The sequence below is a fragment of the Thecamonas trahens genome (assembly GCF_000142905.1).
Source record: "Thecamonas trahens ATCC 50062 unplaced genomic scaffold supercont1.1, whole genome shotgun sequence".
In the NCBI taxonomy this organism is placed as follows: domain Eukaryota; order Apusomonadida; family Apusomonadidae; genus Thecamonas; species Thecamonas trahens.
In genome coordinates this window covers 143,878-168,177 of record NW_013657679.1, presented here as the reverse complement: position 1 = coordinate 168,177, position 24,300 = coordinate 143,878, and the positions used below count along the sequence as shown (strand labels likewise).

Here is a 24,300-nt window from a genome sequence, read left to right as displayed (position 1 = left end):
TGTCTCGTGCTGTGTGCGAGTGTCTGAACAGAGCTGGAGCTCTCCCTGCTAGCGGGACTTGGTCTGCCTCATACTCGTGCTCGACCTATTGCTCACGATTGCACCCACCTCTCCTCACCCCACCTCTGCCACCCTCTACCAAACCTACCCCTGCACCTCTCTCTCTCTCTTCCTCGCCACAAACTATGAAGCTTGTGGGCAAGAAGTTCGACCGGACGGGCTCGGGCTATGTGGTGGTCATTCCAAACGAGTTGGACGATCTGTGGCATGTATACAACCTCATTGCGCCTGGAGATGTGCTGGAAATGTCGACGGTCCGCAAGGTTGTCCGCTCGACCGCCACGGGCTCGTCCGAGGCCGAGCGCAAGAAGATCCGGCTCGCTATCCGTGTCGAGCGGGTGTCGTACGAGGCGGCGGACTCGGAGATCCGCGTCTCGGGGCGCAACGTCTCCGAGTCCAAGGACGTCAAGCTTGGCGGGTACCACTCGCACACCATTGTGCTCAACCGCAAGCTGAAGTTGAGCAAGGATGAGTGGGACTCGATGTACCACGACCGGCTCAAGGAGGCTTGTGACGTGAGATCGGCGGCCGAGGTTGCTGCGGTTGTCATGCAAGAGGGTCTCGCGTACGTCTGCCTCATCACCTCGTCGATGACTGTCGTTCGGCAAAAGATCGAAATGGCCATTCCACGAAAGCGCAAGCACTCGGCGGCACAACACGACAAGGCGCTTGCCCGCTTCTTTGCCGCCATCTACGTGGCGCTCAAGACACACATCGACCTCGACCGCATCAAGGTCTGTATCCTCGCCTCACCCGGCTTTGTCAACGCCTCGGCCCTTGATGCCATCATGGCCAAGGCCACCGCTGCCGAGGACCGCGCCATGCTCGAGTTCCGCCCCAAGTTCCTCCTCGCCCACTCGTCGTCCGGCCACAAACACGCGCTCAAGGAAGTTCTGGCCGACCCGGGCGTTGTCGCCCAGATGTCCGACACCAAGGCGGCGTCCGAGGTCGCCCTTCTGGCCCGTTTCTTTGACACGCTGCGCGTTGACGAGGACTCGGCCTGCTACGGCCTCCGCCACGTCCGCCTCGCCGTCGCCATGGGCGCCGTCGAGGTCCTCCTCCTCACCGACAACCTCTTCCGCGCCGATTCGCTCGCCGAGCGCGCCCAATACGTCGGTCTTGTCGAGGAAGTCCGCGAGTCGGGCGGCAACGCCGTCATTCTCTCCACCCTCCACGTCTCGGGCGAGCAGCTGGCCCAGCTCACCGGCATCGCCGCCATCCTCCGCTTCCCAATCCCGCACCTCGGCGAGCACGAGGACGAACCGGATCCCGACGCTGAGGACGACGATTACTCGTACGAGTCATCGTCATCGTAGGATCCAGCACATATGAATCAAGTACTCGTTCGTACCCTGGTCCATTATTCTTCGCCGTCTTGCCTCTGCAAGGCGACCTTGCAAGCCAAGGCTGACGTTGACCGAATCCGACCCAATGAAAAGGTTGGCAGTCTCGAGCCATCGACCAACGTTCGATAGTTTTCACACTCCACTGCCGCACACCTGCAACATGTCGTCTAAGAGCATCACCATCGAGTACTGGTACGCCTTTCCTTCCTTCTCCCCCCACGCCCCCTCCCCACATCCCCCCCCCCCCCCCCCCCCCTATTCTCCCCTCTTGCCTCGCTCTCCAACCCCCTCCCGCCTCCTGCGAACGCGACCTCGGCTGCGGCTGCGGCTGGCGTCATGGCCAACGTGTGCGGGTGGCGCCATGGCCAATGTGTGCGGGTGGCACCCGTTGCCCACAATTTTTTCCCCTTCCCTCACTCACCCCCCCCCCTCTCCTGTACCTGCTCCCCAGTACCAACTGAGGGTACTTCAGCCGATACCGCCGCGCCGTGTCCTGGATCCAAAAGGCATTTGGATCGGACGTGGAAGTGGCGGGCAATCCCGAGGGATCGCCGCGGTCTGGGGCCTTTGAGGTCACCGACGACGCTGGCACCGTCTACTGGTCCAAGCTCAGTGGCCAGGGCTTCCCTACCGAGGACGAGCTCGTGGCGGCCATGAGGGAGAAGGGCTTCTCCGAGTAGTTTCTCACAATTGATTGCCTCGCATTTTCCTCCTTTCGCAGCCTCGTCGCCCGCGATTCGTGCTGGCGGGAGCGAGTGCGGCGTGGAGGCGGCATGCGCCAAGTAGAAGCCGCAACGACCCGCGCAGGCTATGCGATTATCGCGCCTGCGCGCTCATGACGCGGCACGGGGAAATCTTTGGTCGTCCACTGCGACGGCACCACCCGTGCTCGCCGACGCCCGATGGCTCGCAGCATAATTGCTGCTGGACTCGGCTCCGCAAACAAGCGCGGGCCAAGTTCGACAGCCCCAAGCCGGCGTATCCAGGCTCGAGGCAATGTATCGGCTGCTCTCGTCCTGGCACCCGGCTCTGGTTCAAGTATCCCTACTTGGCGGCCATCTGTTGCATCTTCTGATCCGCGTTCCCGTCTCCGCTCCCACCGCACTCTCCCTTCCGCCTGTTCGGCGCTGGTAAACGAGTTGTCTGCCTCACCAGTAGTCGACGCCTTTTACGAGGTCACAACGCGGATCATGGCGTTGCGGATGCCGGCGTCAGCAAGGCTGCGCTCGCGCTCGCTGCTCAGCGAGCTCCGCGGCGGGACAACGAGGTCGAGGCCGGATGGCGCACCGGGCGCAGCGGCGGCAAAAACGAACAGATGGCGGACCGGCGAGTCAAGTGCAAACCGCCGGACCAACGAAGTGCCATCGGGGAACACAAACTTGATCCGGGTCGTGTCCGGCGTGCCTGCTGCGGGCTCAGGGGGCAGCACCTCGACGCCTGCAGCCTGGTCGCCACCGGCGTCATTGATGTTGTCCTCATCGCCGTCATCTTCGTTGTCATCGTCGTCGTCTTCGTCATCGTCGTCGGGCACAATGATGACAACGTCCGAGTCCGAGTCCGAGCCAGAGATGGCGATGGCTCCAGTGTCATCGTCGTCGTCGTCGTCATCGAGCGAGATGACGGTTTCGGTCCCGCTGGCGGTCGACGCCGCCAGTGAGGCCTGAATGGCAGCCTTGAGCTGCTCGTCTTCGGTGGCGTCAATGATGGTCGACTCCTGCTGCGGCTCGAGCACCGAGCGGACAAATGCGCCGAGGTCATCGACGAGCTGGTCAGCCGACGGCGGCGTCTCCCACACCTTGGCTACAGCGCCAGTTTGTGGGTAGAGGATGGCAAGGTACGGGAATGAGGTGACCTGGTAGAGAGTGCAAAAGTAAGCGCCGGCCTCCGAGGCATGCGGAATCTGCCAAAAGACAAACGACTCGCGGACAGCGCGCGCGACCCGCTCATCGGACCACACGTCGCGGTTGAGAACGTTGCATGCAAACTCATTCATGTCCTGCACGTTGACGAGCACAAACCGATGTGTCGACTCGGCCAGGTTCTTGATCTCGTCGAGCGTGCCGTCGGTCATCAGGTGCCGTGGCGGCTGGTACATGCGCGCCAGGCTCTCACGCTTGGTCCCTCCCGGATCAAGCCTATTGAACAAGGCTTCCTCGCGCCGAAAGTCGCGAAAGGCCTGCAGCTCGTCGGCGGCGGTGAGCCCGCCAGCGAGCCCACCCGCCAGCGCCCGGCGGAGGTCGGATGCTGTCCGCCGCGCTGACTGCGCTGCCCGTCGTCTTCCCGGCGCCACCATCGTCGTTGACGAGCCGGCTGTGGCCTCAAGGTCATCGTACAACGCCGTCCGCCGGCGCTTGATCGGCGCGCGCACTCCATCGTCGTCGCCAGCCCCGCCCTCCGCCTCGAGCGTCGCCGTCTCGTCCTCCAACACTTGATTCGTTCGTGACGACTGTGACCGCGACCTCTTCCGCGTCACCGGCGCCTGTGCACCCGAAGACGTCGATGCTGTCGACTCCGTTCCTGCTCCACCAGCCATGTTCATGTATGCATCCAGCGCCATGTTGACATCGCCTTGATAGTCCTGCTCAGAGACCGCCAGCATCGCACCGTCCGAGATCACGCCGCAGCCACCCATTGCACGCCATGGAAACAGCCCCGACTCCCCCCCCCCACTCCATCCATTCGATACCCATCACTACTCGTTAGCTATCCCTCCATCCCCGCTCCCATGCCTCTCCCCCCCGCACCACTCCTTCACACCCGAGTCGCACTGGTAGCAGCCTTCCCTCGCCCAACCTACGCTTAACAAGGCAGCAGCCACCCCAGGGTCAGCGTCGGTCATGGCCGTGAACTGGGCCAGCAATCCTGGGTCCACATCCGACATGACGTGATGATGATTATGTATGTATCTATATTTGTCTGTCTTTGCTCAAGCTGTCGTTTGTCTGTGACGGTGGTCAAGTGGTGCCCGCACTCTGCCCTCTCGCCCACTCCGCCCACTTCGCCCACTCGCTCGCCCACTCGCTCGCGCACTCGCTCGCCCACTCGCTCGCGCACTCGCTCGCGCACTCGCTCGCGCACTCGCTCGCGCACTTGCTCGCGCACTCGCTCACTCGCCCTACTCCGACCCTATCGACCACCACCACAGCCCGCTTGCTAGTTCGCCCACCTGAACCATCGGCAATTCGCTTTTGTCTTTGCCTTTGTCGCGCCATCCCCCCCCCCCCCCCCCCCTCCGTCACCGCAAGACAACGCGACCTTCCTTCCTCCCACCCCAAAGGACACGCACACAATGCCACACCCCTCCACACCTCCCTCCATCTTTCGGCACACTATGGCCACTATCACACCGACCGACGCTGCACGCTACCCGCCGCCGGGTACGGCGAGTCCTTCCTCCTTTGCCTTCCTCCAGGTTGCCGAGACAGCGACCAAGGACGTGCCTGTCGCCCTCTGCCTGGCTACCGCGGACGGCTCGCTGGTCCAGGAGGTCCAGCAGCTCGGCTGGAATGATGATGCTACTCCTGGCCTCTCTCCGTACTTTGTCGCTGCACACGAGTCTGGAAGCTCTACTGCTGCCGCTGCTATGTCAGAGGCCGAGCTGTCTGAGGAAGAGAAGCTCCGTCGTGAGCGCCAGCGAGTCCTCGCTCTCGGCGTCTACAAGTACGAGGTCCACAAGAAGACTGGCCGCGTGCTCATCCCGGCCCACAACGCGCTGCGCGTTCAGTCCTCGCCACCAGACTCGCCGCTCTTTACCCTCCTCTCGCTCGACGACATGCGCGCCGCTGTGCCTGAGTCGGCCGCCGCAGACTCGCTCCTCGATGCCCGCTTCTTGCCCGACGCTTCGGGCGTCTCGTTTGTCTTTGACTCGGAGGTCTACGTTGTCGATCTGCCTCCCGCAGACGCGCCCGAGAAAAGGCCGGCTTCAAAGCCGCGACAGGTCACCTCTGGCGCCCGCGGCACGGCGGCCATCAACGGCCTCGCCGACTACATCGCCCAGGAGGAGATGGGTCGCTACACCGGGTACTGGTTCTCGCCTGACGCCTCACGTGTGGCCTTCACCCAAACAGACTCGTCGCATATTCCGCAATATGCCATCGCCCGCCAGGGCGACGACAAGCTCTCGACCGAGGAGCATCGATACTGCTTTGCCGGTGCTTCCAACTGCACCACCCGCCTCGGCATCAACACACTCGTCGGCGAGGCGACAGACACACTCTGGATCCCGCTCTCTCTGCTCTCAGTCGACACGCCTGGCGCCGCCTCGCCTGACGCCGAGACCTACCTCGCCCGCGCCCACTGGGACCCGGCTGACGGCTCGCTCGTCATCGAGCTCGAGGACCGGGCGCAGACAACGCTGCAGCTCATCCGTGTCGATCCGGTGTCTGGCGAGAGGAGCCTTTTGTTCTGTGAGGTCACCAAGGTGTGGATCAACCTCCACGACCTATACACCCCGCTCGGCTCCGACGCCGACGGCGCGTTCCTCTACGCCTCGGAAGCCTCGGGCTTCCTGCACCTCACTTATCACGCCGCCAATGGCTCGCTTGTCCGCACGCTCACATCGGGCGAGTACATGGTGACTGCCATCCGCGGTGTGGCCCTCGACGCCGGTGTTGTGTTCTTCGAGTCGACTCTTGGCGGGCCCACCCACACCCACCTCTGCGCCGTCAAGCTTGACGGCTCCGCGCCGCCAGTGGCGCTCACCGCCGACCGGCCGGGCGTCCATGTCACTGCCGTCTCGCCACTTGGCACCCACGTCGTCGACGCGTGGTCTTCCGCCGCTGCGCCGACCAAGGTCCAGGTCTTTGCCTTTGACGCAAACGCCTTGGCGCTCGTGCCGGTCGGAAGCGGCGAACCGGTCTTTGACGCGGCGGCCTCAGACAAGGCCTACGCCCGACTTGGTTCGGCCCTCACGATTCCGGAGCTCTTTTCATTTACCACTGCCGACGGCGCCGAGCTCCACGGCCTGGTGTTCAAGCCGGATGCAGCTGCGCACGGGCCGGGCCCGTACCCGACCATTGTCCATGTCTATGGCGGGCCACATGTCCAGTACGTGCTGGACAACTGGTCACGGGCAACGGCAAACATGCAGGACCAGATGCTGGTCTCGGCAGGCTACGCAGTCGTCCGGGTCGACAACCGCGGCTCGGCCCGCCGCGGCCTGGCCTTTGAGGGCGCCATCAAGCACAACATGGGCGAGGTCGAGGTCGCCGACCAGGTCTCGGGCGTGGAGCATCTGGTCGCCGCCGGCGTCGCCGACCCCAGCGCTGTCGGCATCTTTGGCTGGTCGTACGGCGGGTACATGTCGCTCTCGGCACTCTTCCGCGCCTCGTCGACCTTCCACGTGGCCATCGCCGGTGCGCCCGTCACCGACTGGAGCCTGTACGACACCCACTACACCGAACGGTATATGGGCACACCCGAGTCGAACCCAGACGGCTACCACGCGTCGTCGGTCCTCACCCATGTTGACGGCATGGCGCCGTCGGCAAAGCTCCTTCTCATCCACGGCCTCATCGACGAGAACGTATTTTCCGCAACACCGCGCTCCTGATCAACAAGCTCATTGCCGCCGGCAAGCACCACCAGCTGCTGCTGCTGCCGTCCGAGCGCCATGCCCCGCGCTCGCAGGCGACCCGCGAGTACATCGCCAACTCGCTGCTCGCGTTTTTCAACGACCACCTGCGCCCGCACGCCGCGTCGTCATGAGCGCAGACTCACCCACCTGCGCTCGTCTGGAAGATCGGGAGCGGGTGCGCCTCGGTGGTAAACACAAACTTGTCGAGCGGCACCGCCTCGGCCTCGGGGGTAAACATGAGGTACAGGTACTTGAGCGTCTCGGCGAGGAAGAAAGACTGCATCGAGTTGTTCAGCTCCGGCTTGGCGTGCCGGACGTCGACCACACCCGAGTATGCTGAGGGAGTGCGACAGTGCTGCTCGATGGCGAGGAAAATCTCCCATGCCTGCTCCTTGTACAAACTCTTGCCGGTGAGGCGGTACATGATGTACAGCGACTCGAGTGTCTCAGGACGGAGTAGGTACGCCCCGGACTTGACCCGGTAGTCGGGCGTGCCCGGTCGGGCCGACGCCGTGTTGAACGAGATAACATCCGGCGCGAGGCCCGACGGCTGGTCGGCGTACAAGCGGTAGCATGTCTCCGTCAGCTCGGCCGCCAGCTCCATGTGGGCCGCGCTACGGGCGGCGTCGGGCTCGTTGGCAGCACCGAGGGCGAGCATGCCCGGCACAAAGCACATGAGGTGGTCAAAGACATTGACTCGCTGGCCTCCCGAGTACTCGCCGAGGAAGACGCGGCCCGAGGGCTGCGACCGGGCAACGAGGTGCTTGATCATGCCATCGACCGAGGCATCGTACATGGCCTTGTATCGGGCCTCCGACTTGCCAGTGAGGAGCCACTGCTTGAGGAGGTACTCGTAGAACGAGTCGGCGAGTGCGCCCATGGTGACATGAGCGTCACGGAACTCGCCGGTCTCTGCCGAGATGTACACGGGGTACAGCCCGTCGACACTCTGCTCGCGCTTTTCCCACAGAACGTCCATGACCGAGTCTGCTGCAGCAGCATACTTGGGATCGCCGGTAAAGTGCGAGAGGCTTTTGAACTCGAGCTGGACGCTGCCAATCTCCGAGAGGATGCAGTTGTCGGTGTTCCACGACGGATTTTTGGCCGCGCCAGTCTGGAGATTGACCTCGTGGTACGGCAAGCCGGTCTTGGAGTTGAACGCCGGCAGTAGCGCGTCGCCGAGCTGGACCGCCTTGGTCAAGTACAGCTCGTCGTCCGACGCCGCATACGCCGCGAGCAGGCCGCCCAGGTACCGGATGGTGGTCTCGAAAAACGAGGCCGAGTAGTCCTTCGCAAAGTCGTCGGCTTGGACAACCTTGCGGGCCTCGGCCACGTACTCGTCCAGTCCCATGAGCATCATCGTGTCGAGCCCATCAATGAGGACGGCGCCGAAGCCGCCCCACGAGTCGTTAGTCGCGTTGGTAGTCGGCCGGATCTCGTCGTGGCCAAACGCGTGGCGGCGATAGCCCTCCCACGCATGTGTAAAGGCAGCAACCACCGCCTTTTGCCGCGCCTTATCGCTGGCGGCCTCATCACTCTCGACGAGGCGGCTGGCGTCGACAGTCGCTTCGGCGCCCGACCCAGTCGATGACTTTGGCGCCGGGGTTGTTGAGGGTAGGACGGATGCCGGGCTCGGAGGCGAGAGGATGGAGGCAGGTGTGGGTACAGAAGCCGCGGGACCACTCAACATCCAGATGAGGGTACAGACAACAAAGACAACACAGCAGATGATCGAGAGGAGAAGCGGGAGTAGTGTCGACGGGCGCGAGGTGATGACGTCGAGTCGCAGCTCAAGCAGCCTCCGGCGGACTCTCTTCCAAATACCCTGGCGGCCGTCACGGTCATTCCCACCATGATAAAGCGGCAGAATAGACGGCATACCACCTGTACCTGCTATGCAGTAGAGTGGAGACTGGTAGTCTCACCAGCGCCACTGCAAGTGCCGGTCCAGGTGGTCTGTGGAAAGTGGCGTCGTTCAGTCGCGCACCCCCCCCCCCCCCCCCCCCGGCTTCCATGTGACATGGGCATGAGGACTGAGATCAGGAAGTAGAGAGGCCATGGCTCGATGGCGATAGAAAGAGAGGGAGAGCAAGGACGGCAGGAGTGGGAGGTTGTTAATTGAATTGGGATGATCTTGTGTTGATCTTGTATTGCGGTGGACGTTGTGTGTGTGAGGCGGCGACGTGCCTTTTGTAACCGGCCATCAGTTGTGTCGGCTGGCGTGTCGGCGTGTCGGTGGGGCGGGCGGGCAGGCGGACGGGCGTGCGGGCGGTGGCACTCCTCCCTCGGCGCCCTGGCCAAAATGGACTCGGACTCGTCGGAGGACCTTGAGGCCATGATGGCGCGCATCAAGAGCTCCACCAATGTGAGTGCAAAGAGCAACAATGTCGCACTTCTACTTGAAGACTCAGACGACGACGATCTTACTATGCCTACTATGCGTCCTTCTTCATCTCGGGCCGACATGTACGCCTTTCCCATCCCCTTCCCCCTGCCTGCCGTGACTGCCTGCAGCCGTTGCCGTTTTTGATGCCATCGCCACCGCCGCCCCCTCCCCCCCTCCCCCCTCCCCCCCCCCCCACCTTCCACTCTCCCATTCCGCGGGCGTACAGTACAGTACAGACACGAGAGAAGAACGACAGAGGTGACTCACATGGTGGTGTTGTGTTGCTGTGTGCTGGGAATGGCGGAACATAATGGGCGGCGCTATGGCAGCCAATCAAGAATGTCGGCCCTCCTCGGCTCGGACGACGACGACGATGAGCTGATGCTCACACGAGGCAAGAACGCCGGTGCCATCAAAGACCTCGACCTTTCGGCTTCGATGACAGACGCTGCGCCCAAGCCGACGGAGACGTCATCTGCTGCTGCCCGGGCTCTGCTTGACTCGGACTCGGACGACGACCTGTTGCTGGCGGCTACCAAGGCGACCAAGCCGGCCGAGCCGAAGCCGGCTGCGGGCTTTGTCCTCGACTCCTCGCTCGAGTCGGACGCGCTCAAGGCGTCGATGGCGGAGGTCAACATTGCCGCGGCAAATGCTAAGGATCCGCTCCTCGATTCGGACTCGGACGACGAGATCATCCTCTCCAATACCAAGGACTCGAGCCACAAGCCAGCGCCAGCCGTGTCCAACCCGCTCCTTGACACCTCGGGCGACTCGGCCGATGAGCTCCTACTGTCGGGTGGCAAGCCTAAGGCTACGGCGAGCTCCACTCCCACCAATGACCCACTCCTTGACACGTCTGGCGACTCGGACGATGCACTCCTGCTGTCGGTGTCCAAGCCCAAGCTGGACGCCGCCGCCACCGCCGCTGCGCCCTCCAACCCCACTTCGACCACCCCCGCGCCTGCTACTCCGGCCAAGGACCCGCTCCTCGACACGTCTGGCGACTCGGACGACGCGCTTCTGCTCTCGGCGTCCAAGTCCAAGTCAGAGGCGGCGCCGGCCGCCACTCCGGCTAAGGACCCGCTCCTCGACACCTCGGGTGAGTCGGACGACGCGCTCCTGCTCTCGGCGTCCAAGTCCAAGTCGGAGGCGGCGCCGGCCGCCACTCCGGCTAAGGACCCGCTCCTCGACACCTCGGGTGAGTCGGACGACGCGCTCCTGCTCTCGGCGTCCAAGTCCAAGTCAGAGGCGGCGCCGGCCGTCACTCCAGTCAAGGACCCGCTCCTCGACACCTCGGGTGAGTCGGACGATGCGCTCCTGCTCTCGGCGTCCAAGTCCAAGTCAGAGGCGGCGCCAGCCGCCACTCCAGCCAAGGACCCGCTCCTCGACACGTCTGGCGACTCGGACGACGCGCTCCTGCTCTCGGCGTCCAAGCCCAAGTCGGAGGCGGCGCCAGCCGCCACTCCAGTCAAGGACCCGCTCCTCGACACCTCGGGTGAGTCGGACGACGCGCTCCTGCTATCGGCCACCAAGACAGACACCACCGCCGCACCACCAGACACCATCGCTGCTCCGGAACCTGCTCTCGAGGCATCATCTGAGTCAGCAATGGACGCGTCGCTGCTTGTGGGCTCGAGCGAAGGCGACTCGCTCCTTGACGCACTCGAGGCAGAAGCCGCCGCCGACGCAGCCAAAGAGAACGAGCTCGGGCCTACCGGCAAGTACAACACGGGTATGTCCGACTTTGCCGACGACTCTTCGGAAGGCTTTGCGCCGCCGCCGCCATCGCAGCTCGCCGCCGAGCTCTCCGACGACTCTGACACACTCCAAGTCCGCCGCGTCCTTGTCGACGATGCCGACAAGGAGCCAGTCAACGTCAACGACTACTTTACCGAGTCTGATGACGGGCTCGGCGACCCACTGGTTCAAAAGTACGCCGCCGAGCGTGCTGCGGCGACCCACGCTGCCGTTGCGGCGCCGGTGCAAGCACCAGCGCCGGCACCGGCCGCGGGCGCCGATAGCCTCGGTATCCTTGACGACGGACACGGCATTCTTGATGACGACAATGGCATCATGCTCGACGGCGAGTCGGAGCTCGGCCTCATGGACGACGACGAGCTCGGCCTTGATCTCGACGACGGCGAGCTCGACGAGCTCGGCCTCCTTGACTCGGTGGCGTCGGATGACGAGGGCTACAACTCGGTTGTCTCGCGTGAGCCGCTCCCGCTCACCAACGAAGACTTTACCATGAACGAGTCGGAGCTGTTCCGAGTCGCCGGCGACGCGGGCCGGCCGCGGCAGCCACGCGCTGCGGCGCTCTCGGCCCGTCGCGAGCGCCACGACTCGGTCATGACCGAGGACCTCATCGACCAGCTCCTCCACGACGAAGGCGACGACACGGCGGCACTCGACGCCATTCTCGCGGATTCGGGCATGTCCGACAACGAGCGTCACCTGAAGGACATTCTCGCTGACATGTCCGACAACGAGCGGCTGGCGCTCGAGTCGTCGGGTGACGGCTCGCAGTCGACACTCTCGCTCCCTACCATGTCCGACAACTCGATCGCTGACCGCCGTCACTCGCGCCGCCACCACCACCGTGGCAGTGAGCGGCAGCAACGGCGGTCGGAGGCTTTCCGCGCCACAGCCGCTGCCGAGGCGCGGGGTACACCCGGCGGGCGCGAGGCCCAGGCCGCTGCGCCGCCGGTCAAGAAGCGCATTGTCAAGCGCTCGCTCCTGGTCATGCTCCGCAAGTTCTTTGCTGAGAAGGTGCGCGCGCCAGACGGGTCGGCGCTCACTCTGGAGAGCCTTGCGGCACTGACCGCCACCGCAGCCGACGAGCTGGGCCACCTGCGACTCAAGGACGTGCTGTTCTCGGACCAGCCTGCGCTGGAGCAGGAGACCAAGGATGACCCGACCGTGGTGGCTGCGGTCAAGCGGGCAGGCCGTGAGCGTGCGCCCATGTTCTCACTCGCCCGCAAGCAGCTCACCTCGCTCCCGTTCCTTGTCACCCGCCTCAAGTACGTCCGCAAGCTCTTTCTCACCGATAACGCGCTCAAGACACTGCCGCCGCAGTTTGGCTCGCGCTTCCCGCACCTCCGCGTCCTCCGCCTCGAGAACAACAAGATCGAGGCCCTCCCACCGGCCTTCTTCTCCATGACTGCGCTGGAAGAGCTCTCGCTCGCCAACAACGCGCTTCCGCGCCTCGGCGACGGCTTTGCCAAGCTCGACAACCTGGTCTTCCTCGACGTCTCCGGCAACCGCCTCCCGGTCTTCCCGCCGGCGCTGACCCAGCTGCCCAAGCTCCGCACCCTCGATCTCTCGTCGAACCGCATCTCGGCGCTCCCCGCCTCTATTGCCCTGCTCTGGCAGCTGCAGGGTCTCTACCTCATCGGCAACCGCCTCTCCTCGCTGCCCGAGGAGATTGGCGAGCTCATCTGCCTGACTACCCTTGCCTTGGAGGGCAACCGGCTTGCCGAGCTCACCCCGGCGCTTCTCGACATGACTGCCCTCCTCCGGCTCACGGTCGATCACAACCCGCTCGACCGCACCTCGCCACTCTACTCGGAGCTCATGCACCTCCTCGCCGAGCGCCAGTTCCAGCAGCTGCAGGACGACGATGACAAGCTGTACATGGGTGCGGCATTGTATTGAACTGCTACGGCTACAAACATTGCTACTCGTCCTCCCCCTCGGGCGAGAGCGCATGAAAGTCCTCGTCGACCTCGAGTTCGCCCAGTCCGGGCACGGCCGTTAGGTAGTCGGCAATGTACTCCATTGAAAGGACCTTGATGTGTGACGGCAGTCGCCGGAGCTCGGCCGCGTTGCTTGTCGGTCCAAAGAAGACGTGGGTGAGCGAGTCGGTGACCCGGCGGGTGAGCGCGCCATCGTGGACACTCGCGTTGCCGGCCTCGAGCAGGCGCTTGATGCCGCCGCGCTTGTGCTCATCAAAGCTGAGCGCGACTTTCCAGCCCGTGAACGGACCGATGTTGGCATCGCCTCCGGCGCGCCGACGCGTCGCCAGATACTTGCGCCACCGCCGCCCGCACAGCGCGAGGACCGCCGTGTCCGAGTGCTCCACCGTGGCATCGTCGTCTTCGTACTCGGCGCCCCACTCGTACGGCTCTTCGGCCACAAACTCGCCCGCGGTCGTCGACGCCTCGATGTACTCGGCCTTCATCATCCACTTGCCAGCCGCGCACCCGCCGAGAAACTTCTCTGACCTCGTCGGCGAGCCGACGAGGATGTGGCTGCAGCCCGGGTCGTATTCACGCGTGACAAGGACCCTGCCACCGAGCGCGCTGACCGCGTGCACGAGCTGCTCCTTCTCGGTCGAGGTAAAGCCAGTGAGGAGGAAGATTGGCGGGCTCCGCGGCTTGCTTGGTGCCGATCCTGTCGAACCCTGTGAGGCCTGCGAGCCGGTGTTTCGCGAGACAATGGTGCCTGCGGCATGTAAGAGGCTCGAAAGGCTGTCGACGCTCTCGTTGACTAGCTCGTCCTTCCGCTTTCGCTTCCGCCCGCCTCGCTTGCGACGGCCATCGTCCTCGTCGCGATGGCGGTAGTGGACAACCACGCCTGGCCCATCGCCCTCGCGTCCCTGCCCACCCTCGCCCTCAGCGTCGAAATCGTCTGGCTCGGCGCCGCGGAGCGCGACGAGCGAGACCGGCGCTGCCGGCGCGCGGACGAGCGGCGCGCGGCGCGGCGTCGCTTTTTTGGCCGACTGCTGCGAGAGACTGCGCGCGTTGTCGAGTCGCTGCAGCGCCGAGGCAGCCTCGCCCGGTGTGGTGGCTGCAGCGGTGGGGGCTGGATCCAGATCCTGGGTCGTCGGCTGCGGAAGGGTTGGAGACTCGGGCGGCGGCCGGCGGCGGTCCAGCAGCGACCGCTGGCGCTTGACCGGCGGGGAGGTCGTAAAGCCGCTCCGCGCCGCAGTCGGCCCTCCCCTCGCCCGAGGACTCAGCGTCCCCGTGGCGATGGCGTCGTAGACCCAGAGCGACGAGACCGGTGTAATGCCAGCGGTGACGGCAGCAGCAGCTGCGGACGTACGGCTCTCGCCGTCCTCGATGTAGTGCGTGACACCAGTGGTGTGGATCGAGCGCGCAACAGTGGCCCCGTGTGAGGTCAGCAGGCGTTCGAGCTCTGGAGCCTGGCCCTTGAGCTGGAGTTCATCGGCGATGACCGCGCAAACGCCGTCGAGTATGTTCGAAGCCTTGCCAACTGCATATCGTGCAGAGTCAAGGAGTGAGCCGGCCCAGAGCGAGTCGCGAAGCCAGCCCGAGTGAACAAGACTCACGCCCCATCGCAACGCCTTTGCAATCTTCGAGGCAGGCTCGACTGGACTAGCCAGCGCATCGGCCTCACAAACGAGAACGGTCACACGCCGTGAGAGCCGCTCTTCAAAGGTCGCTCCCAGAGCCACCGCCATACGCCGGATGGCATCGCGCTCGGGCCAGCACCCGGTGACTGAGACAACGACGTCGGATCGCGGCGCAAGCGGGAGAGCAACCGGGAGCGGGGTAAAGAGAGGGCACGACGTGATGTCGACAAGCTCGTTGGCAGCAAGCGAGGCGAGGACCCAGTCTGGAGTGACTAGTGCCACGTCGGCGGTAGCCAGTGACGCGACAATCGAGGAGCGCGACGAGGCAGAGACACCGTGCGGTAGCACGACGTAGCGAGCGACAATGCGCGAGCCCGGCGGACAGTTCTCGCGGTCGGCGGACGAGCAGAGTGCCTTGTACGACGGCACCAGCGCGCCACCAGCGCGACGAATAGCACGGAGAACCTCGTCGCCGGTGACTCGGTCGTCGACCACAAACTGCGATCGACCAAAAAGGACCGGGGACGCGGCGTCGGCCATCAGCGACTGTGAGATTGTGCGCCGCAGCGTGCGGTGAGATGAGACGCCCGGCCCGCTCCCGCCCGAGTAAAGGTCGAGCATCGAGTCAACGCCTCCCGACTCTGGCAGCGTCTGAGGCGTCGGCTCGAGCACCATCGGGGTCGGAGTCGGCTCGACGTACGGCTTTGGGGACGCTGTGGGTCCTGTGGGCGTTGGTGGCGGCAGCGCCGCGCTCGCTATCGTTGCCAGCGTGAACTCGCCAATGTCTGGGAGAGCGCTTGATTGGGCGAGTACCCAGAGCCACTTGCCCGAGACAAAGGCGCGCGGCGGGTGGCGCCAGCGGGCAAAGGCGTCGAGCTCATCGGCCGACGGGAGGCGGGGAACGACCCAGGTGTTGATGACGGACGAGTCGGGCTCGTCGACCACATGCCCACCGGCCGCAAGTACAATGCGGGTCATCCGTCGGCGCTCCAGACTGCCAAACTTGTGGAGGAATACGTTGCGGCCGTCGAGAAGTCCGTCCAGCTTGTCGAGGACAGGCGAGTCACGCGAGTTGAGCAGAAACGGCGGCTCGCCCTCGAGCCAGGCGCCCGAAGCCAACTCATCCACGGGTTCGGCTGCTAAAGAGACGCCAGCGGTGACACCAGGTGGAGGCGCAATGGCAAACGGAGTCTCATCGACTGCGGCGCGAGCTTTGATGCATGCGTCAAGCCAGGCCGGCGAGACGACGCGAACGTTCCACTCGCCGGCCTTTTCATACTTTGTGCCCGAGGGCTGAAGGGCGAGGAGATGAGTGGCCTCTGGCACGAGATTGCGCATGTAGTCTCCACCGTTTGCAGAGACAACGGAGCGGATGCGATCACGATCATCAGCATCGAGCTGGGTGACGCAAATGACCAGACCGGCCAAAGGCGGGAGGGCGTACATAGCCTCGGGCACTCTCCGTCCATCGGCCTTGCACTTGAGCACCCACTGCTTGGTCACCACTGCAGCCGAGATCGAAAGCGCTGCCCGGTACTTGTCCGATCCGACTCTATCTGCTACCAGGTGCGTGACAGAAGCTGCGCAAGCGGGCGGAGGGGGGTGAGTCATGGCAGCAAAATGCGACCCTTTTTGGCCGCCAATGGTTGATAGAATGCAGCGAAATGGGTGGGAAGGGAGACAGCGAGGAGGGAGGGGGGGGGGGGGGGGGCGTACAAGTCAGCTGGCGAGTAAATACGCCACCGAGGCAGCTGACGGCCTTGTGGATGCATCCCTTTTCCACTTGGTCAAGTCCTGTGCAGCATACGACCACGTTGTGGAGCACGCCTTTGCCCATGTGAAGGCGAGGGGCAGGAGAGAGGGGTCGGCGAGTTCGATCAGTCGGCGGTGGGTGTTGGCGCGAGCGGCCAGCCGCGAACCGACTGACGCCTGGATCGACTGAGATGGCTCGGGATCAGCACGCTCGTCAGGTTGCTTTGCTCTCGAGTAAAGAAGGACTACGGGTTGGCGGCGCCACTTACGCTGGGGCCGGCGCTGATCTCATTGCGCTGCCGGATGGCTTTCCAGAAAAGAACGAGCGAGCGGATGGATGCTCCAAACGAGGTAGCGTGCGAGAGCGAGGACGACGACGGCGGCGAGGCGACGGCGGCGGCCGAGTTGCGCATGATCCAGGCAGGTAGGAGTGAAAAGAGAGTTGCGTCGAGAGCGTAGCGCTCGTCGAGGAGGACGATGGAGGCGTAGTCGTTCTTGTGGCGGATGGCGCGGCCGATGCTCTGGTTCACACCCTTCATGCACATGGTTGCCATGCCCGAGATGCGGGCGCGATTGGTGCCCGGGGCTGGAGCATTACCCGCCGCCGCCTTGGCGCTCGCGACAAAGTCGAGGCGGGCGTTGAGCTCGGGATCGTTGGGCGGCGGATAGGGGACGCCGACGACGACGATGAGGCGACCCAGGTCGTCGGAGAAGTTGATGCCCTCGGACATCTTGCCGCCGATGACGCAAGAGAGCAGGGCACCACGACGTGGATTAGCTGCGACTGTCTGTGCATAGCGGGCTAGGACTTCGGCGCCCGAGCCGCGGGCGGTCTCGCGGAAGACGGGCTTGCGGTGGGAGAGGACCGGCTCTGCAGCGGACATGACAGCAGTCTCAAAGGCGTACGACGGGAAAAGACAACCATACCACCTGGTGAGACATTGGCAAAGTTGGCGAGCGCGCGGACAGCGTGAGGGATGAGTGCATCGCGTCTCGAGTAGGTAAACCGAAAGCGGGTGCTTGGATCGAGCGGCGAGACGCCGACGACAAGAGTGAGAAGCGACGACGGATCGACGACATGATCGCATGAAAAGAGCGAGACGCCGCCCGGCACCGGCGATGCTGGCGCTTGCGTCACCGCCACCTCGCTAGCACGCTGCGGACCCAGGAGCTGGATCAAGAGCTCGTCGACCGGCTGCAGCGTGCCGCCGGCAAGGACGACGGCATGTGCGTCAGCCACTAGCGGGGCAAAGTAGACGGATGGGTTGAGGACAAGATGCTTGACCGAGAGCGTACCGGTCTCGGGATGTGCGGCGAGGAGGATACGGCCGTGCTCAGCGGCGAGTGGGTGGTTGACGGCCTCGAGGAAGGCAATGATGTTGCGGAGTGGAGAGTCGGCCGGCGGCGGTGGTCGGGCTTGTGCATCTTCACCGCCGCCATCGTCGTCACCGGGAGCCTGGGCCTCTGCAGCGGCGGCAGCAGCAAAGCCAAGCAGCTTGTTGAGCAGCTGCGATGCGTCGAGGTACTTGCGCATGTCAAACGGGTTAAAGTGGTCAATGCCAAGAGTGGCCGAATGGAGAAACTCGTTCACGGGGAGCACAGCCTTGGTACCCGGCTGGGAGGCCGAGGGCGGGAGCGATGCAAAGTAGGCGGAGAACGACGAGACGACGTTGAGGATGGTGAGAAGCGAGTCACGGTTGTAGGCCGAGAGCCGAGATCGGTAACGTTCAAAGTAGGCGTTGAGCTGCGCGCGGGCGCGGGAGACGGCGGCGGCGGTGACGGTGACCGAATGGACGGCGTTGATGGCATCGACGAGGTTGTGGGCCTCATCAACGACAATGACCGCGCCCGTGAGATCAATGCCCAGCGCTGCGCGAGTGCCCTCGTGGACGAGCATGGTGTAGGGGAGGGCGACAAGGTCGGCACCGGCGACCGCGCGGCGGGTGCCAAAGTACGGGCACGACGAGAGCGAGGTGCCGAGGCGGGCGAGCTCGTCGAGAGTGCGGATCTCGGTGAGGGCATAGACCGGGTACGACGGCTGTGGCGCAGCGGCGGTAGCCATCGGCTCGTAGAACGGGCAGCCGCAAGCAGACGATTCGCGCTTGCGCTTGGATCCTGCCGAGAGGCTAGCGGCCGACGCGGGGCCTTGGTCTTGGACCGAGCGTCACGACAGGCATCGTTGATGGAGGCGACAGACGACGATGGCTTGTTGATCTTGGGATTGATGCAGAGTTGCTTCCGTGAGCCAAGGGTGATGACGCGGAGGCCTGCATCGGCAAAGGCAGTGCCGCGGATCTCATCGACAAACTGCGCGATCTGCGAGTGGGTCCGCGAGCAGTAGTACACCTTGGTTGCCTGGGCCAGGTTCGGCAACGGCACGCCGCCGAGGGTGGAGGCCTCGTGCCGGGCACGGCGCGAGGTAGTGCGGTTCTCATCGTCATTAAGTGCATCAAGCTCCAGCATCAGCGCAGGAAGCCCGTCAGGGACGAGATCGACAATAAAGGCGTCGTCAGGAGCAGCACCAGAATCGTCGAGTTCGGGCGGCGGCATAGGGGCTGAGCTGCCAAACTTGGCCTCAATCTCGGCTTCAAAGGCAGACATAGCCGGTGGGTTCGGATCGGTTGCGAGTGGCGTTGCCGATGGCCCAGCCTGGTTAAGGAGTCGGGCCCGTGCACGGGCGCGGGCACGGGCCATGCCGTCGAGCGCGTCAGTGGCGGCGGATCCAGTGGCGAGACGAGAAGTTGCCGAGGCGAGAATGCGGCGGAGGGCCTTGTCTTCTGCGTCCATCTCGGCGCGGGTGGTAGCGGCGTCATCGGCCTCGGCGGTGGCGGCGTGCTGGGAGACCCATGCCGGGAGGCGAGGAGCGGGCTTGGGCAGCGGGACCTTTGTCTCGCGGGCAGCCGAAGCAAGGGTACGAGCCATGTCGCGAGCAGCAGCAAGGGCAAGTCTCTTTGAGGCAATGTCCCTGCCACATGATGTGAGCCAGGTGAGAGTGGCGCAGATGAGCGAGAGCGACTTGCCCGTCCCAGTGGGCGACTCGAGGACGGCGAGGCTCGCAGGTCCTGTGGCCGGCGTTACGGCCAGGACCTTCGAGAGTGCGTCCATCAGCTGGATCTGCACCGAGTACGGCTCGTCAAAGGGGAACGAGTAGTTCATGTCCGGCTGGTGGGCCAGGAGGCGGTGAGTGAGGTGATTGAGCAGGTGGGACATTGTGTCTCGTGGACGTGTGCAGTTGCCACCGGGACAGGAGGAGGAGGGGGGGGGGGACCTAGCCAAGATCAGGGAGAAGACGGCGAGGGGAGGGAAGGGGCGGCGGGAGGGGGGTGGAGAGGAATGACATGCATGCGGGTGGGAGGGATCGAGGATTGTCAGGCCAGTTTACTTCTTCGAGCGCTTGACCTTGTGGACGCCGTGGCGGGAGAGGCGGTCAGCACGGGCAGCAGCCATGCGGGCAACAACCGGGTTGACGCCAGCGGCCAGGGTGGCGGCGATAGCGGCCTTGGAGGAGAGCTGGGCTTCGGGCTTGAGCGAAGTGCGGTTGAAGCGGGTGGCAGGCTTGTTGATGGAGTCCTTGTCGGCGACCGAGACGACAACACGGTTGCGGAACACGGTGACGTCAACAGCCTCGGGCGAGTATCCGGAGAACGCGCGGGTGTTGATGTTGGCGACGTTGCCCTTCTCAGCCGAGAAGGTAACACCGATCGACTTCTGCTTCTTGAGCTTCGAGTGCGACTGGTTCACGAGCTTCCAGACAAGATCAGCCGACATTGTCTGTCGTTCACCACCACCGTCCGCGTACCGTGTTCCATAAGCACAACACGACCATAACCAGTGAGTGAGTACCCTGCCATACAACCAAACACAAACACCCCCTACACACACTCTCTCTCTTTGCTGCACTGCCTTCCACTAGTCTCGACGTCCACACAGTCGGTGCTGTCCACCCCTTCTGGGCCAAGTTGGCGAGGACCCATGATTTTGTCGGCATCGGCTAGAGCCACATTGTGGAGGGCCAAGCAGAGGCTACAGCGACCACTAGACCACCACCAGACAAAAGACGGAGGCTAACCTCTTCACAAAAGGTACTAGTATGGGGTAGCGGTGTGTGTGTACGCCTTGGCTATGGCCATGGCTCTGGTAATCGCCGGCTATGCACCCCTCCTTGAGCAAGTGTCTACGTACTGTGATGTGGAGAAATGTGTTGAGCTTAAATCCCCAACACTTTTGCCGCCCCACTTCCCCTTTTCCCACCAAACCAACGAACGAGTGAACGAACGGGTCCCCCTCCCCCCCCCCTCCCCCCCCCTGTCCTGCCCTCCGCCTGGCCTGTGCCAAAAGTAGCCGTACGAGCCAATGGTCAGCATGAAAGTGATTGTTGATGGCATTGATGGTTGGTGCCGGGACAGGGTGGGGCGGGGGCGGGTGGGTAGTCTGCTCTCCCCGTGTGGGTGGTGCAACATGCCCAAGGATGAGCTGGTGATGTTGGACTCTTCGTCGGATGAGAGTGATGGCTCGGAGAGTAGCTCGAGTAGCGGGGAGGTGAAGGTGGGGCGGAGGTGGAGGTGGAGGTGGGGGCGGAGGTGGAGGCAGAGGCCGAGGCTGCGGTCAAGGCAGAGGCAGAGGCAGAGGCTGCGGCCAGGGCAGAGGCAGAGGCTGCGGCCAAGGCAGAGGCAGAGGCTGCGGCCAAGGCAGAGGCCGAGGCAGAGGCTGCGGCCAAGGCAGAGGCCGAGGCTGCGGCCAAGGCAGAGGCCGAGGCAGAGGCTGCGGCCAAGGCAGAGGCCGAGGCTGCGGCCAAGGCAGAGGCTGCGGCCAAGGCAGAGGCCGAGGCAGAGGCTGCGGCCAAGGCAGAGGCCGAGGCTGCGGCCAAGGCAGAGGCCGAGGCTGCGGCCAAGGCAGAGGCTGCGGCCAAGGCAGAGGCAGAGGCCGAGGCTGCGGCCAAGGCAGAGGCAGAGGCTGCGGCCAAGGCAGAGGCAGAGGCAGAGGCTGCGGCCAAGGCAGAGGCTGAGGCTGCGGCCAAGGCCGAGGCTGCGGCCAAGGCAGAGGCAGAGGCTGCGGCCAAGGCAGAGGCAGAGGCTGCGGACAAGGCAGAGGCAGAGGCGGACGCCACTTCGGCCTCATCGTCTTCGGCTTATTCTTCATCCTCATCATCACTCTCGCCCTCGGCCTCAGACGCGGACGACGGGTCAGCATCGGCTTCGTCTAGCCGACCGGCTCTGCCTGTCCCCACACTCTCGTTTGATCTCGACTTTGACACCGAGGCCGCCAGAGCTGACCCGCTGGCGGCATTCGACATGCTGCTGACGAGTGTGACGCCTGCAAACGTGGGCAGCACAGCTTCCACCCCGCCGCCGCTCAACCTCAGCGCCTCACTGATGTCGCTCGAGCTCTCGATGGCCAACCGCACCGAGTCTTTGGCGCCGGATGCCACAGCCAGCACTGTAGCCGGCGACTCGCCCGCCGCTGCGCAGCCGTCAAGTCTTGCGCAGCTGCTCACACTCGATGTCGACGGCGCAACCGATGACGAGAGCGATCCCGAGGCTGCCGCCGCACGCGCCAACATGGTCGAGCTCCTCCTCGAGTCGGCGCTGCCGAAGACTCAGCTCGGCGCCATTGTTCGCTCTAAGCAACGAGTCGTGGTCCACGTGACGGAGGAGATGAGGACATGCTCGACCTGTTTGGAGAGCGCTCGGTCCACACGCTGTACAAGGCCGCAGCCTCGTCATCAGACGCATCTGATGACGAGGAGATTGTGCAGCGCGTCCGCCGTCGCCGTGACACCAACCAGCCGCTCCACGGCCACCACTACGACGAGAACGAGCAGATCGTCATCGTCGAGCACCCGTCCGGCGACGCCCACATCGACTACCCGTCATCGCTCCAGGCCCTCCTCCGTAACCTCGAGCTCGAGCACGCCTCGCACTCGGATGGTGACTCGGACGACTCGGACGACTCGTTGCTCAACGGCGAGACCCAGGCCCAGCTCGCCGCCGCCCGCGCCCGTGCCGCCGCTGACGAGCGCCGCGTCCAGACCGTTGCCGCGCTTATGGCCGACCACTCGGACGAGGACGGCATTGTGCCAGACATATTTGTGCCTGAGACCAAGGTTCCGCACGCGTACCGCCTTCGCTGGATGTCGTCGTCCGACGACGACGCCGACTCGTCAGACACCGACCCTTCGCTCGGCCTCTCGTACACCTCAGACGGCGAGGATGGCCTCCCGGGCCACCATCACTCGCATTCGCAGAAGCATGTGGCACACAGCGACAACAAGGCCTGCTCAGTCATGTAAGGGTGTCTCACACACACACTTTGCGCGGATCGACGTCATCGCCATTCCACCACCCGTACGCGTTCGACGTGTCGCCGGCCACCCACCGTGGGCACGCCGCCTCGTTGCCGCGCCCGGCAATCAGCCGTGACGCCAGCCACCCGAACCGCGACCGCTGCGCGCCGACCAGCGCCGATGTTGAGCCTAGCAGCTCAATGTCAACCAGCATGCTGTCCATGAGCGCATCTGGAGTCGTCGCCGTAAACATGTACGCCCCGCCCCATGCCACGTCGGCCCCAGGCGCGTCCCGCGCCCAGTGCCACAGCGAGTACAGCGAGTATCGCTCACCAAACACAGCCTCGACCGCTTCAAGCGTCTCAGCTGCGTCTGCAGCCACCCACACCGCGTCTGTCGCAAGCTCGTCTGCCAGCGCCGCCACCTCGTCAAAGTAGTCGGCCACAAGGTGTTTGTGCAGATCGGTCCGGTCGCCGCGCCGGATGTGCAGGCCGATGACCGGCTTGTCGTCCCAGGGCAAGCCTGACGCCGCCTTGGCCTCGGCCGCCCGTGCCAGGATCCGCGGGCCCGGGCAGAAGAGCGCCGCCGTGAGCAGCGCCTCCCACTCACGCGCACCGCCGGGGAACCACTCGAGCGCTGCGCCGGCGGCGAGGATCTTGCTGTGAAAGGCAAGTCCCCACTGTGCACCGCCGCGGACTCGGTCGCCGCCGCCAGACTTGATGAGGCTACCGCCTCGCCGCCGCCGGCTACCGTCGCTCTCGCGCGACATAGGCTCGCAAAATGGATCGCCGGCCGCCGGCCCGGGTTGGCAAATGTTTGTCCGCCCCAACATGACCTTGTGGTATGCGATGTGATCCGCGGCACTTAGCCAAGCTTCGCTCGCCGGTGGGCGACATGCTGCACCGGGAGCCAGGACGTCGACCAGCGTGGTGTTTGCCCCGCCGTAGTTCCACGCTTCACCGGCAAATATCAGCGGGACCGGGCCGCCCGGCCAGGCCATCGCCGCCGCCATCGCCGCCACATACGACGCAAACTGGACACCAAAGCCCTGTGATCCCGTGTGCATTTCCATTACCACTGCGCCTGTCTCCCCACCAGAGGTGGCCGAGCCCCTATCGACACAACCCACAGCGCTCAACGCGTCCAGAAGACCAGGCGTCTCGCCGCCTGCAAGGCTACGAATGCGGCGGGGATCAAAGCATGATGTGGCGGGAGCACTGTCGACGGCATCGCCAGCTGGGCGGACAAGCGGAGAGTGGATCAGCCCACCCCACACCATCATCACGCCACCGGTGATCATGATGCCAACCACCAGTAGCCACATCACCATCCGCTCCCTCCACCAGCTCTGTCGCCCTCGCCTCCGACCGTGCCACCCCCACTGCCATCGTCGCCCGCCTCGCCTGTCGCCCGCCGCCTCAGCGTCGCCCTTCCCACCAGCGTCCTCCTCCGCACCTCCATCGTTAACGGCCGCACCTCGCCGCCGGGCAGTAGCGAATGCAAGCATGCGGGGCCAGGGAGGGGTGAGAGAGAGAGAGAAGGTTGTGAGTGGATGGGTCAGATAGGGTTGGGGGGGGGGGGGGG

General features: G+C 64.5%; 10 protein-coding genes across 10 annotated transcripts; 4 read left to right on the top strand and 6 right to left on the bottom strand.

The window, feature by feature from the left end:
• The first annotated feature begins 172 nt into the window (after positions 1-172).
• On the top strand, positions 173-1,522 carry AMSG_00074 (translation factor pelota). The gene has a single exon (XM_013907486.1). The coding sequence runs from the start codon at positions 186-188 to the stop codon at positions 1,374-1,376; it is 1,191 nt and encodes a 396-aa protein (XP_013762940.1). The 5' UTR covers positions 173-185; the 3' UTR covers positions 1,377-1,522.
• A 1,052-nt stretch (positions 1,523-2,574) lies between these two features.
• On the bottom strand, positions 2,575-4,356 carry AMSG_00072 (UBX domain-containing protein; the record flags this gene model as incomplete). The annotated part of the gene is made up of 2 exons (XM_013907485.1): positions 4,204-4,356; positions 2,575-3,984 (listed from the first exon to the last, which is right to left on the bottom strand). The coding sequence occupies exons 1-2, from the start codon at positions 4,285-4,287 to the stop codon at positions 2,575-2,577; spliced, it is 1,494 nt and encodes a 497-aa protein (XP_013762939.1). The 5' UTR covers positions 4,288-4,356.
• A 381-nt stretch (positions 4,357-4,737) lies between these two features.
• AMSG_00071 (peptidase S9B dipeptidylpeptidase IV domain-containing protein) lies at positions 4,738-7,112 on the top strand (the record flags this gene model as incomplete). The annotated part of the gene is made up of 2 exons (XM_013907484.1): positions 4,738-6,930; positions 6,966-7,112. The coding sequence occupies 2 exons, from the start codon at positions 4,738-4,740 to the stop codon at positions 7,110-7,112; spliced, it is 2,340 nt and encodes a 779-aa protein (XP_013762938.1).
• Positions 6,507-8,860, bottom strand: AMSG_00070 (endoplasmic reticulum mannosyl-oligosaccharide 1,2-alpha-mannosidase; the record flags this gene model as incomplete). The annotated part of the gene is made up of 2 exons (XM_013907483.1): positions 6,507-8,547; positions 8,806-8,860. 2 exons carry the CDS (start codon positions 8,858-8,860, stop codon positions 7,121-7,123), a joined length of 1,482 nt encoding a protein of 493 aa, XP_013762937.1. The 3' UTR covers positions 6,507-7,120.
• An 846-nt stretch (positions 8,861-9,706) lies between these two features.
• AMSG_00069 (leucine-rich repeat containing protein) lies at positions 9,707-13,021 on the top strand (the record flags this gene model as incomplete). The annotated part of the gene is made up of 1 exon (XM_013907482.1): positions 9,707-13,021. The coding sequence occupies one exon, from the start codon at positions 9,707-9,709 to the stop codon at positions 13,019-13,021; it is 3,315 nt and encodes a 1,104-aa protein (XP_013762936.1).
• On the bottom strand, positions 13,001-16,518 carry AMSG_00068 (DNA topoisomerase 2-binding protein 1; the record flags this gene model as incomplete). Its single annotated transcript, XM_013907481.1, has 2 exons — positions 13,001-16,261; positions 16,425-16,518. The coding sequence occupies 2 exons, from the start codon at positions 16,516-16,518 to the stop codon at positions 13,044-13,046; spliced, it is 3,312 nt and encodes a 1,103-aa protein (XP_013762935.1). The 3' UTR covers positions 13,001-13,043.
• Positions 16,519-16,640: 122 nt separating this feature from the next.
• Positions 16,641-19,589, bottom strand: AMSG_00067 (ATP-dependent RNA helicase chl1; the record flags this gene model as incomplete). The annotated part of the gene is made up of 3 exons (XM_013907480.1): positions 16,641-17,304; positions 17,340-18,548; positions 18,572-19,589. The coding sequence occupies 3 exons, from the start codon at positions 19,587-19,589 to the stop codon at positions 16,679-16,681; spliced, it is 2,853 nt and encodes a 950-aa protein (XP_013762934.1). The 3' UTR covers positions 16,641-16,678.
• Positions 19,590-19,791: 202 nt separating this feature from the next.
• AMSG_00066 (ribosomal protein L28e) lies at positions 19,792-20,634 on the bottom strand. Its single transcript, XM_013907479.1, has 2 exons — positions 20,616-20,634; positions 19,792-20,204 (listed from the first exon to the last, which is right to left on the bottom strand). The coding sequence occupies exon 2, from the start codon at positions 20,199-20,201 to the stop codon at positions 19,812-19,814; it is 390 nt and encodes a 129-aa protein (XP_013762933.1). The 5' UTR covers positions 20,202-20,204; positions 20,616-20,634; the 3' UTR covers positions 19,792-19,811.
• A 257-nt stretch (positions 20,635-20,891) lies between these two features.
• On the top strand, positions 20,892-22,833 carry AMSG_00065 (uncharacterized protein; the record flags this gene model as incomplete). The annotated part of the gene is made up of 3 exons (XM_013907478.1): positions 20,892-20,952; positions 21,024-22,045; positions 22,093-22,833. The coding sequence occupies 3 exons, from the start codon at positions 20,892-20,894 to the stop codon at positions 22,720-22,722; spliced, it is 1,713 nt and encodes a 570-aa protein (XP_013762932.1). The 3' UTR covers positions 22,723-22,833.
• An 86-nt stretch (positions 22,834-22,919) lies between these two features.
• AMSG_00064 (uncharacterized protein) lies at positions 22,920-23,788 on the bottom strand (the record flags this gene model as incomplete). The annotated part of the gene is made up of 2 exons (XM_013907477.1): positions 22,920-22,947; positions 22,974-23,788. 2 exons carry the CDS (start codon positions 23,786-23,788, stop codon positions 22,920-22,922), a joined length of 843 nt encoding a protein of 280 aa, XP_013762931.1.
• Between the last annotated feature and the right edge of the window lie 512 nt (positions 23,789-24,300).